The sequence below is a fragment of the Pinus tabuliformis genome, chromosome Q (assembly GCF_031772625.1).
Source record: "Pinus tabuliformis cultivar Carrire ecotype Pingquan chromosome Q, CPIR1, whole genome shotgun sequence".
Taxonomy (NCBI): domain Eukaryota; kingdom Viridiplantae; phylum Streptophyta; class Pinopsida; order Pinales; family Pinaceae; genus Pinus; species Pinus tabuliformis.
The window spans coordinates 536,669,615-536,685,296 of NC_142296.1; the positions used below are offsets into that span (position 1 = coordinate 536,669,615).

The 15,682-nt window shown below is 40.4% G+C and overlaps 1 protein-coding gene across 1 annotated transcript; it reads left to right on the plus strand.

The window, feature by feature from the left end:
* The first annotated feature begins 1,017 nt into the window (after window positions 1-1,017).
* Window positions 1,018-2,593, plus strand: LOC149220564 (ubiquinol oxidase 1, mitochondrial-like). Its single transcript, XM_089382826.1, has 2 exons — window positions 1,018-1,440; window positions 2,270-2,593. The coding sequence occupies exons 1-2, from the start codon at window positions 1,018-1,020 to the stop codon at window positions 2,327-2,329; spliced, it is 483 nt and encodes a 160-aa protein (XP_089238952.1). The 3' UTR covers window positions 2,330-2,593.
* Window positions 2,594-15,682: the final 13,089 nt, after the last annotated feature.

Sequence of the window (15,682 nt, forward strand, 5' to 3'; positions counted from 1 at the left end):
TTCCCTATAAAATCAACTTTCCTCTTAGGTTATGTGTATATTTATGAACCTTTGATTTAGGTGTTAGACAATTAAAATAATTTTATCCATCCAATTGATTTGACCGGTAAGGTAGGATATTAAGTTAGTTAGAAATTTATTTACAAATGTGCGACCCAACAAATCGACCTCGCCCTTGCTCTCGCTTGGTAGGATATTAAGTTAGTTTTAAATTTATTTACAAATGTGCGACCCAGCAGATCGACCTCACCCTTTTCCTCGCTCGGCACTACTTACAAGTGCTTCTCCGAGTGAATCATCTGCGTTATTCAATTAAGACTTTCAGTGGCACGATGAGTGGTTTTGTTGGGGGTATGTCTGGCGAGTTGTGGTGGCCAAATGGTATGATGTGCCCAAGGTTGAAAGGAGTGTTTCCCTTTTGGGTTTGATCAAGACTGTGCAACTTATGGGGAATTATGGTCTCACATTTGCTGCAATCGGAGGGATCTTTGCATTGACAATTCACGCAGTTGAGAAATTTTGAGAGAAGGACTTATGGAATGGAGCCATGGGTGGTTTTGTTGCTGGCACCTCCATCTTGGGTTTGAGAGGTAGAGATTTTAAATATTGTTGGATTTGTTTTGCCATAATTAATTAGATTGAACTTTATCTGGTGATACATTTTTAGAGATTGTTTTGCTCTACAACATCTTCCCACGCCAGGAGCGGTGCTTGGCAATAAGTTAATATTAGTGTTAATGAAATGGAGCACCATCTTGGTGTGATGGAGTGAGAGTAGGTAAGTATTTTTGCTCATGTTGTTTTTATAGATTTTATATTCCCATGTTTGAAGACAGAGGGAAGTCTTGACAAAAATCACAAGATTGGGTTTCTTTTTTGTTCATTTTATGGTTGATGTTTAATTTAACATTCATGATTGTACGTGTTTTTCTTTAGTATTTTCATCTGGGCCTCAATTCAAAAAGGATTGCCACTAATACTCCATGTCCTATGCAGGGGCAATATGGTTGCCGAGCCATGATGCTAGAAACAATGCCTGTTGTCCCAGGGATGGTTCGAGGAATTCTCCTCAACTGCAAGTCCCTTAGAATGAGAGGAGAGAGGATGCACCTCATCACATTTATGGATGTGGAAAAACCCAAGTGGTATGAGAGGGCCTTGGTCTTTACAGTGCAAGGAGTCTTCTTCAATGCATACTTCCTCATGTACATCCTTTCCCCCAAACTTACACACAAGATTGTGGGTTATCTTGAAGAAGAAGCTATCCACTCCTACACTGAATTTCTCAAGGAGCTGGACAAAGGCAACATTCCAAACGTGCCAGCCCCTGCCATAGCTATTGATTATTGGAGGCTTCCCAAGGATTCAACTCTCAGATATGTGGTTGTGGTAATTAGGGCTGATGAGGCAAACCATTGTGATGTCAACCACTTTGCATCAGTAAGTAGTCTTTCCCATTTTTCTGTTCATATCATTTATGGTTTAGGGTTAGGCCTATAGGGCTTATCCCATGATACTGTTAGTTTCATCTAAGATTTAGGGTTTATCACATTTCCTGTTAGTTTCATTTAAGGTTTAGGGCTCAAGCTAACCCTTATCAAATCTTTATGTTTCTTTCATGAGGGAATATCTTGGCATTCTGTTTCTGTTTCATTTAGACTCTAATTGCCTCAACAATGTGATTTTAATGAAGCATTTTTATTCGGTCTTTTCACTTAGCTATCCAGTCGTACACTGAATTTCTCAAGGAGCTGGACAAAGGCAACATTCCAAACGTGCCATCCCCTGCCATAGTTATAGATTACTGGAGGCTTCCCAATGATTCAACTCTTAGAGATGTGGTTGTGGTAATTAGGGTTGATGAGGCGCACCATCGCAACGTCAACCACTTTGCATCAGTAAGTAGTCTTTCCCATTTTTCTGTTCATATCATTTAGGGTTTAGGGTTAGGCCTCTAGGGCTTATCCCATGATACTGTTAATTTCATCTAGGATTTAGGGTTTAAGGGTCAAGGTTTATCACATTTTCTGTTAGTTTCATTTAAGGTTTAGGGCTCAAGCTAACCCTTATCCAATATTTCTGTTTCTTTCATGAGGGCATATCTTGGCATTTTGTTTCTGTTTCATTTAGACTCTAATTGCCTGAACAATGTGATTTCAGTGAAGCATTTGTATTTGATATTTTCACTCTATTTCAGTTTAACTTCATTCACTGCCTATTTTTTTGTTATGAGCTAATCATTTGCTATGTCATGTTTATGATTTTGCAGGACATTCATTACCAAGGAAAAGAACTGAGGGAAGCTGCAGCTCCAATTGGTTACCATTAAACTCAGGGCTCTATATTTTTGCACGAAAATGTGCTTTTCTGTTAAGCCGCAGTGGAACTATTCAACCCATGTCTATATACATATGGTATTTACTATTAGCGTATGTATTAGAATTTGGTACCATAGAATATATGGATATCATAGGACAGGTTTGAAATTAGAGGGATAATGGACCATTTTTTCCTTATTTTTACGGTGGAGTTTTTTAACTGTGAAATGTAGACCCTATCATTCCATTTCCATTAAAAGTAGAAACATGTTATACATATTTTTAAAAATCTTGTGCTGTACTGCGTTATGTTTAAGTATATATAGATGTCTGAAGAATACAGAGCTTTGGCTTATGGCACATATTAGCAAAATTTTCAAGTTAATATTCTAGACAAGATTAACTTTCTGCCATTACAGGCTTCATGTACCCCAAATGTATAAAACACATTCACACATATTCTTAGTGTAATTTACCTGAGTGTAACCCGATTCTAGATTTTAGAATATTCCATGTAACTCAGAGCATTACTAGACATTGTTTCCAAGTCTTGGTACAGAGCGTATGAGCCATATGTTAGTATTCTCCTAGAGGTTTTGCTTGAGGCTCACTTCTTACATAGGCAACTAGTCCAAGAAGACTTTTGTGCCATTTATTTTTCATAATTGCATTCCTGGGGCTGTCTAGGCCTTGTGTCATTTCATAGTTTTATCACATATGTGAATAGTTTCTTCAATGGAGCCCTTTCATACGCGGGATTAAAGTTGCACGCACTTCAATAAAAATGATTTGGGATACATACAACAGCAAGAAGAATGTTTTGGGATACGTACAACAGAGGAAAATTTATAATACTATTCTTTGAAACTTACAATGCAATTCATTTCACGAGAATTAATACTCATTGCCAAGGAATACGCTGAAAACTTAGTTGCATGAGAAACATTTAAGGGGGGTTGGAGAATGCGTTTCCCCTTGCCTGCGAAATTGGGGGTTGGAACAAAAAGTTTTGGATTGGGCTGGAGGGGTTTTATTTCATGAGATTTGTGGTGAGGTTGAACTGGTTTTAGGGTGTTTTGTAACATTTTTAGGATGACTTCTATATGTATTTGTGCATGTTATTATTAGGTTATTGCAGAAAATTTATCATGCCATTCTTTTAAATTTACAATGCAATTTATTTCAGATGAATGAATACTTATGTTGTTTTATGTAGTTGCATGAGAAACATTTAAGTTATTTCACATGAATGAATACTTATGTTGTTTTATGTAGTTGCACAAGAAACATGTTTGGGGGTTGGAACAAAAAGTTTTGAATTGTTCTAGAGCGGTTTTATTTCAGGAATTTCATGGTGAGGTTGAATCGTTTTTTAGGGTGTCTTGTAACGCCCCTAAGATGATCTTTGTATGTGTCTGTACATATTGTAAATAGGCCAGAGTGCCTTTGTGATTCTAGGTTAAAGAGCCTATGCGTAGAATGGCCAATGAACCTAGCAGATGTAATATTTAATCACACTCATATTAATAAAAATAACACCACATTTGCAAACCAAGGGAAAAAAAGAGTAAGGGGAGATAAGACTTCATGAGAGGGAAAGGTGAGAGTGGCTAAACCTAGACATGTTTTTAAGCCAACAAAATATCATTTCATTCTATCCTAGGTCATAAATCCATGAGATATATTCCTCAGTGTATAATATATCATAAGCCCAAAAAGTTAAAGGGAGCCAATGTTTAAATAAATTAGGATATAATCCTCTAAACCATATGAATGTTTTATCTAAAGTTCTAAAAGAGGAGAAATGGGGCTGCATGGGTGCCATGTGTAAAAGGGCACCATGGATACAAAACCATCATTATATACCATTCAATGTGCCATTATTCTATTGGCTCAGATATTGTGCCTACTTCAAGATTAAGGAGAGCTAGAGAGTGACCTTGCTACTATTACCTCGAGGATCCTAGGTGGGTCTGGGTATGAATGCATTTCTCCTTAGGTAGCCATGGGTGAGGTTGGAGTCTTGGATGGAGAAGTATAAAGATAGGTATCTCTGTGTGGGGCTTAAAGAGTATGTGGAGACCTTTGAGGCAATTGGAGCTCTTGGAGCCATGATATCGTGAGACTTCTTGGGCAGCCTGTGCCGAAGCCATGGAAAGTTAGTGGCACAGTCTGAGGGATTGCAAAGGTGGAAAAGGCAGTGTGTGTTGATGGAAGAGGAACAACACTAGGTTGGACTGTTATTGGGGTTTGGTATCCGGGTTTTGACCATGTTTGGTACTGATGTGGCCCATAGTCAGCTTCAGGTGAGCCTTTGCCCTGTTGAAGTGATAGCCCCAGCTTGAGGGTGACCCACTACTAAGAGAACTAGAGCAATGGAATCAATGTAGATATTGTGCCTACTTCAAGTTTAAGGAGAGCTAGAGAGTGACCTTGCTATTGTTACCTTGAAGATCCTCATTGGGTCTGGGTATGAATGCATTTCTCCTTGGGTAGCCTTGGGCAAGGTTGGAGTCTTGGATGGAGAAGTGTAGGGATAGGTATCTCTGTGTGGGGCCTCAAAAGTATGTAGATACCTTTGAGGCAGTTGGAGTTATTGGAGCCACAATATCGTGGTAATTCTTGGGCAGCCTGTGCCGAAGCCATAGAAAGTTAGTGGCACAGTCTGAGGGATTGCAAAGGTGAAGAAGGGGGTGTGTGTTGATGGGGGAGGAAGAACCTAGGTTGGAGTGTGATTGGGGTTTGGTATCTTGGCGTTGACCATGTTTGGTACTGATGTGGACCATACTCATCTTTAGGTGAGTCTTTGCCCTATTGGAGTCATAGCCCCAACTTGAGGGTGACCCACTACTAAGAGAACTAGAGCAATGGAATCTATGACTAGGAGGAGCATCTAACATCTGCAACTAGTTGGCGACATTCAACAAAAGATAAGTGTTCCGACTGCATTTTAGCTACTTCTACTATGTTATGCACATAATTATACATGTTGTGTATATGTGTTTCAGTTCATGTTTATATTGTTGTTTACATTATATTCATGTTGCATATTATATAGTATCAAGGTGTTATGCATAATTCTGCAATAGGTATGCAATAACAAATGTTAATTATGGTATTGGAGGTACATCTACTAGGTTTGAGGAATTTCTTATTACCATGGTATCAGAAACAATGTCAAGTAATGGCACTACCTCTACTGTGTCTGGGGTGTGTTACAAATTTCCAACTTATTCTTTATAGTTCGGAACCTCCAAATGCCAATGTGTTAGTAACTCCTACGTGTTCTTGACCACATGAATGCCAAAGAAGGATGTTTTAATCATTATTGACACATCAGCTAAAGCCCTGAAACATTACTTAATAATGAAAACTTAAATCAAAACATATTGGAACAGATGCTTGTGTTATACATCCTCTTTATGGTTTGCATTTTCACTTTTAAAACACATACACAGTAAAAAAAGAATGTTGGTCAACATGCAATCTTCTCAATGAAAATGCAATACAAGTATTACAATGTTTATGCAATGAACCATCCATTCTTAATCACTGTAGTCAGTTTTTGATCTCTCATGAATGCTAGCATGCAACACACAACTTCTTTCACTTTGCAATGAGAATGCAATGCAAGTATTGCGTTGTTTATGGTTAATTTCATTTTCCTGATCTTTTTATTTACTTTTGCCAATTTTTTAATTGTGACTACTCTCTTTTTGTGACCATTGTGTAACCCAACTTTTGTGGTTATCAAACTGATTTTTGAAGTCTCAATATGGTTTGGTTGTGGATTGTTTAACACGGTTTTCAATGTTGTTTTTTTTGGAGAATAATAAATGATATTATGATTATGTTCAAATTTGATGATATAAAATTATGTTTTAGTTCAAAATTTCACCTAATTAAATTTCTTCTCACGGAGTGAGTTAGGAGATGAGCTTTTCAAAACTAATTTATCATTTGATTCAGGCCATTGGCGAATTTTGGAAAAATTGAAGATGGAGAGTATTCAAATTATGAACATCTTTCATTTTTACAATTTTTTCTTGTGATGAGTCATGTTTTCTCAACTCCACCGTAGTTTTTATGGACCTCTGTTGAGATCTCTTTAAAGGGTATATGATGTACTTTGTTTAAAAATTGTGCTCTCATGTGAGCTGTGACACTGGTAGTTATGCTTTTACTGTCTTTGGGACTGCTAAGGAGAAACTTTTGGACCTGTTGGCTGGTTTATGAAGTTTTAAGGTGATGCCTTTGACCTGTAGGGTGGGGTAATTTTAATGGGATTATTTAGTCTTTAGTTTTTTTGTTCCTGCCTTTTAAAATATGAGGAATTCAATCCTATTTTTATTAATAAAATTATGATTTTTGGAAATAAAATAACCTCTATACTTAAACCTGAGTATATATACTCTGAGTATGAGAATGTACTTTTAATATTATCTGGAAAGAGTGGTTGTTGTCCCAGGGATGGTTGGAGGAATGCTCCTCAACTGCAAGTCCCTCAAAAAATTTCAGCACAGTGGTGGATGGATAAAATCTCTTCTAGAAGAAGTTGAGAATGAGAGGATGCACCTCATGACATTTATGGAGATGGAAAAACCCAAGTGGTATGAGAGGGCCTTTGTCTTTACAGTGCAAGGAGTCTTCTTCAATGCATATTCACACATATTCTCAGTGTAATTTACTTGAGTGTAACTCGATTCTAGATTTTAGAATATTCCATGTAACTCAGAGCATTACTAAACATTGTTTCCAAGTCCTGGTACAGAGCGTATGAGCCATATGTTGGTATTCTCCTAGAGGTTTTGCTTGAGGGTCACTTCTTACATAGGTAACTAGTCCAAGAAGACCTTTGTGCCATTTTTTTTATAATTGCATTTCTAGGGTTGTCTAGGCCTTGTGTTGTTTCATAGTTTTATCACATATGTGAATAGTTTCTTCAATGGATCCCTTTCATACGCGGGATTGAAGTTGCACTTACTTCAAGAAAAATGTTTTGGGATACATACAACAACAACAAGAATGTTTTGGGATACGTACAGCAGAGGAAAATTTATAATACTATTCTTTTAAATTTACAGTGCAATTCATTTCACGAGAATTAATACTCATTGCCAAGGAATACGATGAAAACTTAGTTGCATGAGAAACATTTAAGGGGGGTTGGAGAATGTGTTTCCCCTTGCCCGCGAAATTAGGGGCTGGAATAACAAGTTTTGGATTGGGTTGGAGGGGTTTTATTTCATGAAATTTGTGGTGAGGTTGAACTAGTTTTAGGGTGTTTTGTAACATTTTTAGGATGACCTCTATATGTATTTGTGCATGTTATTATTAGGATATTTTAGAAAATTTATAATGCCATTATTTTAAATTTACAATGCAATTTATTTTAGATGAATGAATACTTATGTTGTTTTATGTAGTTTCATGAGAAACATTTAAGTTATTTCACATAAATGAATACTTATGCTGTTTTGACAGGGGGTGGAGAGAAAGTAGAGCAGCTGGACCAGGGTTTCAAACAGGGTGCAATAGAAGCAAACTGGTAACCATGGAGGGAGAAGGAGGAAGGAGCTCCACTCCCTCCTAAAATAACGTGGTCTCAAACAAAGACAGAGGGACAAGTCGGAACAAACTAAAAAATTCCATGGAGAAAGAGACAAAAACCACTGAGACACAAGAGCTGGAGGGCAGCGAACCCTAGGAGGAGAAAGGGACCCACGAGGAGGCTCGAGAAGAAGCGAAAGCAGGAGACAGAGGTCAGAGGCTGGAGAGCAGAACTACAACGGGACCCTACAAGCCCAAGTCTAATATTAAACCACGGGTGGTCCTAAATGATCTGGCTCTACAGGAGCACAGAGATCACATGGCAACCTATGCGGTCATATGCAAGTTCATGGGCATTTGGCCCACAAAGAAAGCACTATACACTTGGATAAGAAGCACTTGGAAACCGAAAGGAGAAATAACTATACATCTGGGATCCAAGGGTTTCTTCACCGTGGTTTTCACGAACCTAGAGGACAAAGACAGAATATTCGAAGGAGGACCTTACTTCTTTGTCACCGCAGGCCTCTACATGAGACCTTGGACGATGAACTTTGTACCGGAGCGAGAAACGTTCACATCGGTTCTGGTATGGATCAGATTATATTCCTTACCTTTGGATTACTGGCTACCGGAATCTTTAAAATCTATAGGTAATAAACTAGGACATTTTATAAAGATATCAGAGGCAACTCTGAGAGGTAAATATACTTCCTTCGCACGTATGTGTGGAAATGGACTTATCGGGAGCACTCCCAGATGAGGTTATCCTGGAAGTATATGATGAGGAATGGGTTCAGGCAGTTGACTATGAACACATCCCGTTCAGATGCTGCAAATGTCATGAACATGGGCATCTCTTCAGAGAATGCCCACTCAAAAAAAGAGAGGACAATCTGAAAGGCAACATTGGTAAAGACCCTGAAGGCTACACCAAAGTGGCTGGCAAGGGGAAAGGAGGAGGGAAAAAGTACCATAGGAAACCCAGTGAGAACAATCTACCAAATCACAACAGTTTTGAGATACTAGAAGAGGAGGGGAAAGAAAATGAAAAGAGTAAGGATCTGGGGAACACTACTACAGAGAGGGAAAGAGAGGATAACATGGACATCATACAGGAAGACAAAGAGAGGAAGGAGGACCTACTCAACAATACAGGATTTGGAGGAGACCATGACATGACCCCAAGCGAAGGAGGAACGGAGGACCAAGACCTACAGGAGATCCTTGAGAGGGAGAACCTGGAACTAGAGCAGTTTCTAGAACAAGGAAAAAACAAAGGGATTGACTCTCTACCACAAGAGAAGTTTGATAGAGTGCAACAGCTCTACCTTAGAAGATCCCAAACAAAGGCTGCAGGAGTCAAACGGAACTATGATAGCCAGGAGAATAAAGGAGTCAAACAGATGGAGATTACACCAGGATACTCCACCAAAAACCCAGGCAAGAAAAGAGGAAGAAGGAGACAGAATGATCTCCTATCAGAATGTGGGAAACTCCTGATTAATTCAGGTAAGATGAAATATCTTACCAGTTACTCTTTTACAAATACTTCATCATGAAGCTCACAACTTGGAACATTAGGGGGCTAGGAAGTAAAAGAAAGCAAAGAAATCTCAGTAATAGAATAAAGGAAGAAAAACCAGACATGGTTTTCATACAGGAAACCAAATGCTCAGTAGAAAAGATCAGGGACCTTCACTGCAAATGGCTCAATAACTATGAGTACCTGGAGGTCAAAGCAAATAACACAGCGGGGGGAATTCTTACCCTGTGGAATCCTCAAAAATTTGAGATCACAGACGCAGAAGCATCCAGAAATCACCTTTCAATGGTAATACAACCTTTGGGGGATAAATATAGTTACTTGACCACAAATGTCTATGGTCCTCAGCTGCTAGATGACAAACTAAAACTCCTCACCTCACTAGAGGAACTAAGAGAAAGACATCCAAACATCCCCTGGATTTTGGGAGGGGACTTCAATATGATCAGATCACTCTCAGAAAAAAAGGGGGAAGCAGAATGTTGGGACAAGACTCACTCACATTCCAGAACTTCTTAGACAACATGAGACTGGTGAGCATGGAAACAATCAATGGCATCTTCACTTGGAATAACAGGAGAGGGGGAACTGCCCAGGTTGCATCGAAATTAGATCGATTCATAATCTCGAAGGATATTCTTCTCTTGGGTCACTCTATGACTGCCTGGATTCTTCCGTTCGGTGGCTCGGATCACTGGCCTGTACAGCTGGAAGCTTCTTTCATTGGAACCCCAAGAAACAAACCTTTTAGGTTCGAAAATGCATGGCTCACTCATCCAAACTTCACCAATAATATTAGAAATTGGTGGGTGGAAGACATGCCCACTCAGGGCACAAAAATGTTCGTCCTGCATCAGAGACTCAAACATATCAAACAAAGACTCAAAGAGTGGAACAGAAATGAGTTTGGCAACATTTTTGAAGCCAAAAGAGAAGTGGAAAGAAGATTACAAGAAACTAATCAAATTCTCATCAAGGAAGGATTCACAAAGGAAAGAAAGGTATTGGCGGACTCTCTACAGCAAGAATGGGACAACAGATGTCAGCAGGAGGAGATCTTCTGGAAACAGAAATCTAGAGTAAAGTGGATCAAAGAAGGAGAGAGAAATACAAGATTCTTCCATAAATCCACCATGAAACACAGGGCTCATAATAGAATCACAAAACTACTAGATCCGCAAGGGAAGGAGTTGAACACTCACAAGGAAATGGAATCAGTGTTGGTTCAACACTTCAAAAGCATAGCAGAGGAAACCTTGGCAGATAGATCTCAATCCATCAAGAACTTCACTAAGAATATTCCCAAATTGGTGACTAGGGAAGACAACTACAATCTCAATAGGCCAGTAACGGAGGAAGAGGTCAACGAAGTGATCAAAGAGATGCACAATGGGAAAGCTCCAGGCCTGGATGGTTTCAATGTAGACTTCTTCAAAGCATGCTGGGAAATAGTCAAATATGACATTCTTGATGTGGTGGAGGACTCGAGAAAATCAAGAAAAGTTCTCAAAGCGATTAATGAATCTTTCATAGCATTAATCCCTAAACAGGAAAAAGCCACGACACCAGAGAGATTTAGACCAATAGCTCTATGCAATGTGGTGTACAAAATCATTTCCAAAGTTATTGCTAACAGACTCAAACCTCTACTTCCATCGCTAGTATCAGAGGAGCAAACTAGATATGTGGAAGGCAGACAAATTCTCAATAACATCATCCAAGTGCATGAAGTGATTCACTCCCTCAAGACCAATAAGCAAGCAGGAATGATAATACAACTGGACATAGCGAAGGCCTATGATAAACTAAGCTGGAACTATATAAAGGAAATCCTTAAAGCTTATGGCTTTGACTTCAACTGGATTAAGTGGGTCATGGCACTGGTAACCACAACAAGTTGCTCTATCCTTCTCAATGGCTCACCCTCCAACACCTTTAGGCCTTCAAGAGGCCTTCGGCAAGGCGATCCTCTTTCTCCATTCCTCTTCATTCTCATGATGGAAGGATTAGGTAGAATGATCACTTCAGCCAAGAAGGAAGGAAGAATCAAGGGGCTAAAACTGACTCAGAATGGGGAAGCTTTGACTCATCAACAATTTGTGGATGATACTATGCTGCAGGGCACACCCACTGTCAAGGAAGCCAAAGCCTTCAAACAAATCCTGAATGATTTTGCAAATGCTGTTGGCACAGAGGTAAGCCTTTCAAAATCCAAAGTTTTCTTTTTCAATACGGACATTTCTATCCAAAGACATCTCTCTAGAATTCTTGGTTTTCAACGAGAGAATCTTCCCTCTAAATATCTGGGTATGCCTCTCACTGACAAACCACTGAGCAAGGAAGTATGGGAGTCAGTTACAAATAAGCTGAAGGACAAAGTCACCAACTGGACTTATAGATCTTTGAATTTAGCGGGAAGACTAGTTCTTACAAAGGTTGTCCTTCAGACCATACCAATTTACATGTTCTCTGCCCTTCCAGTCCCTAAAGGAGTTTTACAGCAAATCAGGAACATTCAAAGAAACTTCCTTTGGGGTAAAGGGGAAGAGAATAAGAAATGGGCCCTGGTAGCGTGGGACAAGCTCTACAAACCCAAAACTCATGGAGGTTTAGGTCTTCACGACTCGGACACCCTAAGAAAGGTCTTTGGGGCAAAACTTTGGTGGAGATGGCTAAAGGAATCCAACAATCCATGGACCAAGTTATGGAAACAAAAGTACGCAGCAAATTGGCAGGAAAAGGACCACATTCAGATGTTGGGGCACATCAGGGGTTCTCATATATGGAACAAGGCTTGGGAGAACAGAACATTAGTTCAGGATCACAGCTTCTGGGAGATCAGAAATGGGAATCTAGCCTGGTTCTGGGAGGACAACTGGCAGCAGGAACAGAATCTATGCAGAGAAAGTCTAGACATCATCAAAACTGATACCCTCAATAAAGGTCTCAAAAGGGTAAGTGACTTTTGGGATCAGTCAAGAGAGGAAGGGAAGTGGAGATTCTGGAAGGTACCAAATTACAGTGCAGAGACCCCTTTGAGAACCCAGGCTAAAATTCTTGAAGAGATCTTGGAAAAGAGATAGATTTTAACATCAACTACGGATGATCTTCTCAGATGGGGCAAAAATAACGAGGGCAATTTCAACCTCAAAGAAGCCAAAAGAATAATCACAGGATTTGACTATTCAAATCCTGACAAGACTTGGAAAAACCTTTGGAGCAACCCTCACTGGATGAAAATCAAAATATTCATATGGCTAGTGCATCATAAAAAGATTCTGACCTGGGAAAACCTTAGAAAGAGAGGTTTTGCAGGGCCTTCTAAGTGTCAATTATGTGGTTTACAGGAGGAGACCATGGATCACCTTCTCAGCATGTGCGAGTTCACCTCCTCCATATGGAACTGGGTAGCATCTATATTCACCCAAACAGACAGAAAGGAAAATGACATTACGGAAACATTAAAGAACTGGAGGAAAGACTTCTCGGAAAATGAAACAATCAATGCAGCTTGGACACTGATCCCAGGCTTCTTGATTTGGGATGTGTGGAAAGAACGCAACAACAGGATCTTCAATAATAAATCAGGCTCAACTCAAGGAATTGTGGCTCAGATTCTAAATCAGCTCAGAGAAACAGTTAAAGTCTTTATGAAGCAACCTCCTGAGAAACCCCCTGTTCAAAGAGACATCCACATCCTTGAACAGTTGGGACTTTAGTCTTATGGTCCTGTAGACACCACTAAGAAAGCAAGGCACAGATCAGTCAGCAAGGCCTTTTGGCAACCCCCCCCTCACGGTTTCCTGAAACTCAACATTGATGGTGCTTCAAAAGGGAACCCTGGGAATGTTGGTTATGGAGGTGCCATAAGAGATGTAGAGGGCAATATCCAAGTCATTTTTCACAGTCATCTGGGGAGGGCTACCAACAATATGGCAGAACTCATGGCCATAGAGCAAGGCTTAGAAATCCTGAAAGACCACAATCTACACAATACAATCATAGAGGCAGACTCAGAGTTAATGATTAATTCGGTTAAAAGAATAAGCACTGGCTCAGCACCAGATAAAGTTTCAAGGCACTGGCGACTTTCGCAGGTGTTTCAGTGAATTCAATCTCACCTCAGAACACTTAGAACTCTGAGCTTTGTTCATGTGCGCAGAGAAGCCAATAGAGTGGCGGACAGGCTAGCCAATGAAGGAGTGATTCACACAAGAGAAAACAAGTGCCTCTTATGGGAGTCTGTACAGCCAGGACAGCTTCGCGAGGACTGCAACACTCTGGCACGAGAAGACAGGGAACATTACCAAAACTCCAAGGGGAAACAACCAGCTGAAATCTCAGATGACGGAAGTTATGGGATCACATTACAGGCAGAGTAAGTTCTGGGTCTTGCAAAGGAATGGAAGGCAGAGGAATGGAAAGCAGAGAAGAAAGAGTGTAAATCTAGAAAATGGCTCTAGAGCTTCTCCTCAGAATAGGGTGGTTTTACAGCCATTACCAGAGTCATCGGAAGCACGATGGAGCCAGAAGCGGTTTCTCCGGAAAGCCTCTGATGCCACAAAAGGAGTTACACGTGGATCTCGGCAGGCAGAGAATACCGCCTTCATCGGGTGGGTATCTCCCACGCATCTCTTCAGCCCGATAACCTTAACAGCCATAAGATCGGGTGGTAGCAGATCTAGGGCTGAGGATGGTCATGCTTGTTGGTGGTGGGACCATGGCGGTTTTACCTCAGTTGCCTGGGTTATCAGGCATCCCCAATACCATAAGCAGATTTTCAGAAATGCCTCTGATTCCATTGTTCATGTGACACGTGGCTCCAGACAAATTAGGAATACCGCCTTCATCGGGCGGGTAATCATCGTGCATTTAGACTGGCCGATATCCATCACCACCGTCGGATCGGATGGCAGCAGATCGAGGGCTGAGGTTGATCGGGCTGGTTGGTGGTGGGATCGTGAGGAATTTGCTACTGTCTCCCAGGTAACTGGGCATCCGCTTAACCACGAGCGAATTTTTGGAAAAGCATCCGAGGCCATTGACCATGCAACACGTGGCTCCAGGTATAATGAGAATACCGCCCACATCGGGCGGGTAATCCTTGTGCATATAGGTCGGCTGACATCCCGCTCAGCCGTTGATTTCTACGGACGGGGATCGATGGCTCTGATTTGCTGTGCATGTTTTATCCGTATTTCTAAGGGAGCCACTCCTTAGCTTTGTTGGTTGTAAGGTGTGCTGGGCCCTTAGTCGGGTGAGTGCGCATGTGGCTTAAGCCATCATGTATATTATGTACCCTCTTTTTTGTTTTATTTGAATAGAAGGTCTGATTCTTGCTTGAGCAAAAAAAAAGAATACTTATGTTGTTTTATTTAGTTGCACGAGAAACATGGTTGGGGGTTGGAACAAAAAGTTTTGAATTGTGCTAGAGCGGTTTTATTTCAAGGATTTCATGGTCAGGTTGAATCGTTTTTTAGGGTGTCTTGTAACACCCCTGAGGTGATCTTTGTATGTGTCTATACATATTGTAAATAGGTTGGTGAGTCAGGTTATGGCTAGAGTGCCTTTGTGATTCTACGCTAAAGAGCCTATGCGTAGAATGGCTAATGAACCTAGCAGATGTAATATGTAATCACACTCATATTAATAAAAATAACACCACAGTTGCAAACCAAGGGACAAAAAGAGTAAGGGGAGATAAGACTTCATGAGAGGGAAAGGTGAGAGGGGCTAAAGCTAGACATGTTTTTAAGCCAACAAAATATCATGTTATTCTATCCTAGGTCATAAATCATATATTCCTCAGTGTATAATATATCATAAGCCCAAAAAGTTAAAGGGAGCCAATGTTTAAATACATTAGGATATAATCCTATAAACCATATGAATGTTTTATCTGAAGTTCTAAAAGAGGGGAAATGGGGCTGCATGGGTGTCATGTGTAAAAGGGCACCATGGATACAAAACCATCATTATATACCATTCAATGTGCCAGCATTCTATTGGTGTAGATATTGTGCCTACTTCAAGATTAAGGAGAGCTAGAGAGTGACCTTGCTATTGTTACCTTGAGGATCCTAGGTGGGTCTGGGTATGAATGCATTTCTCCTTGGGTAGCCTTGGGTGAGGCTGGAGTCTTGGATGGAGAAGTGTAGAGATAGGTATCTCTGTGTGGGGCTTAAAGAGTATGTGGAGACCTTTGAGGCAGTTGGAGCTCTTGGAGCCACGATATCGTGAGACTTCTTGGGCAGACTGTGCCAAAGCC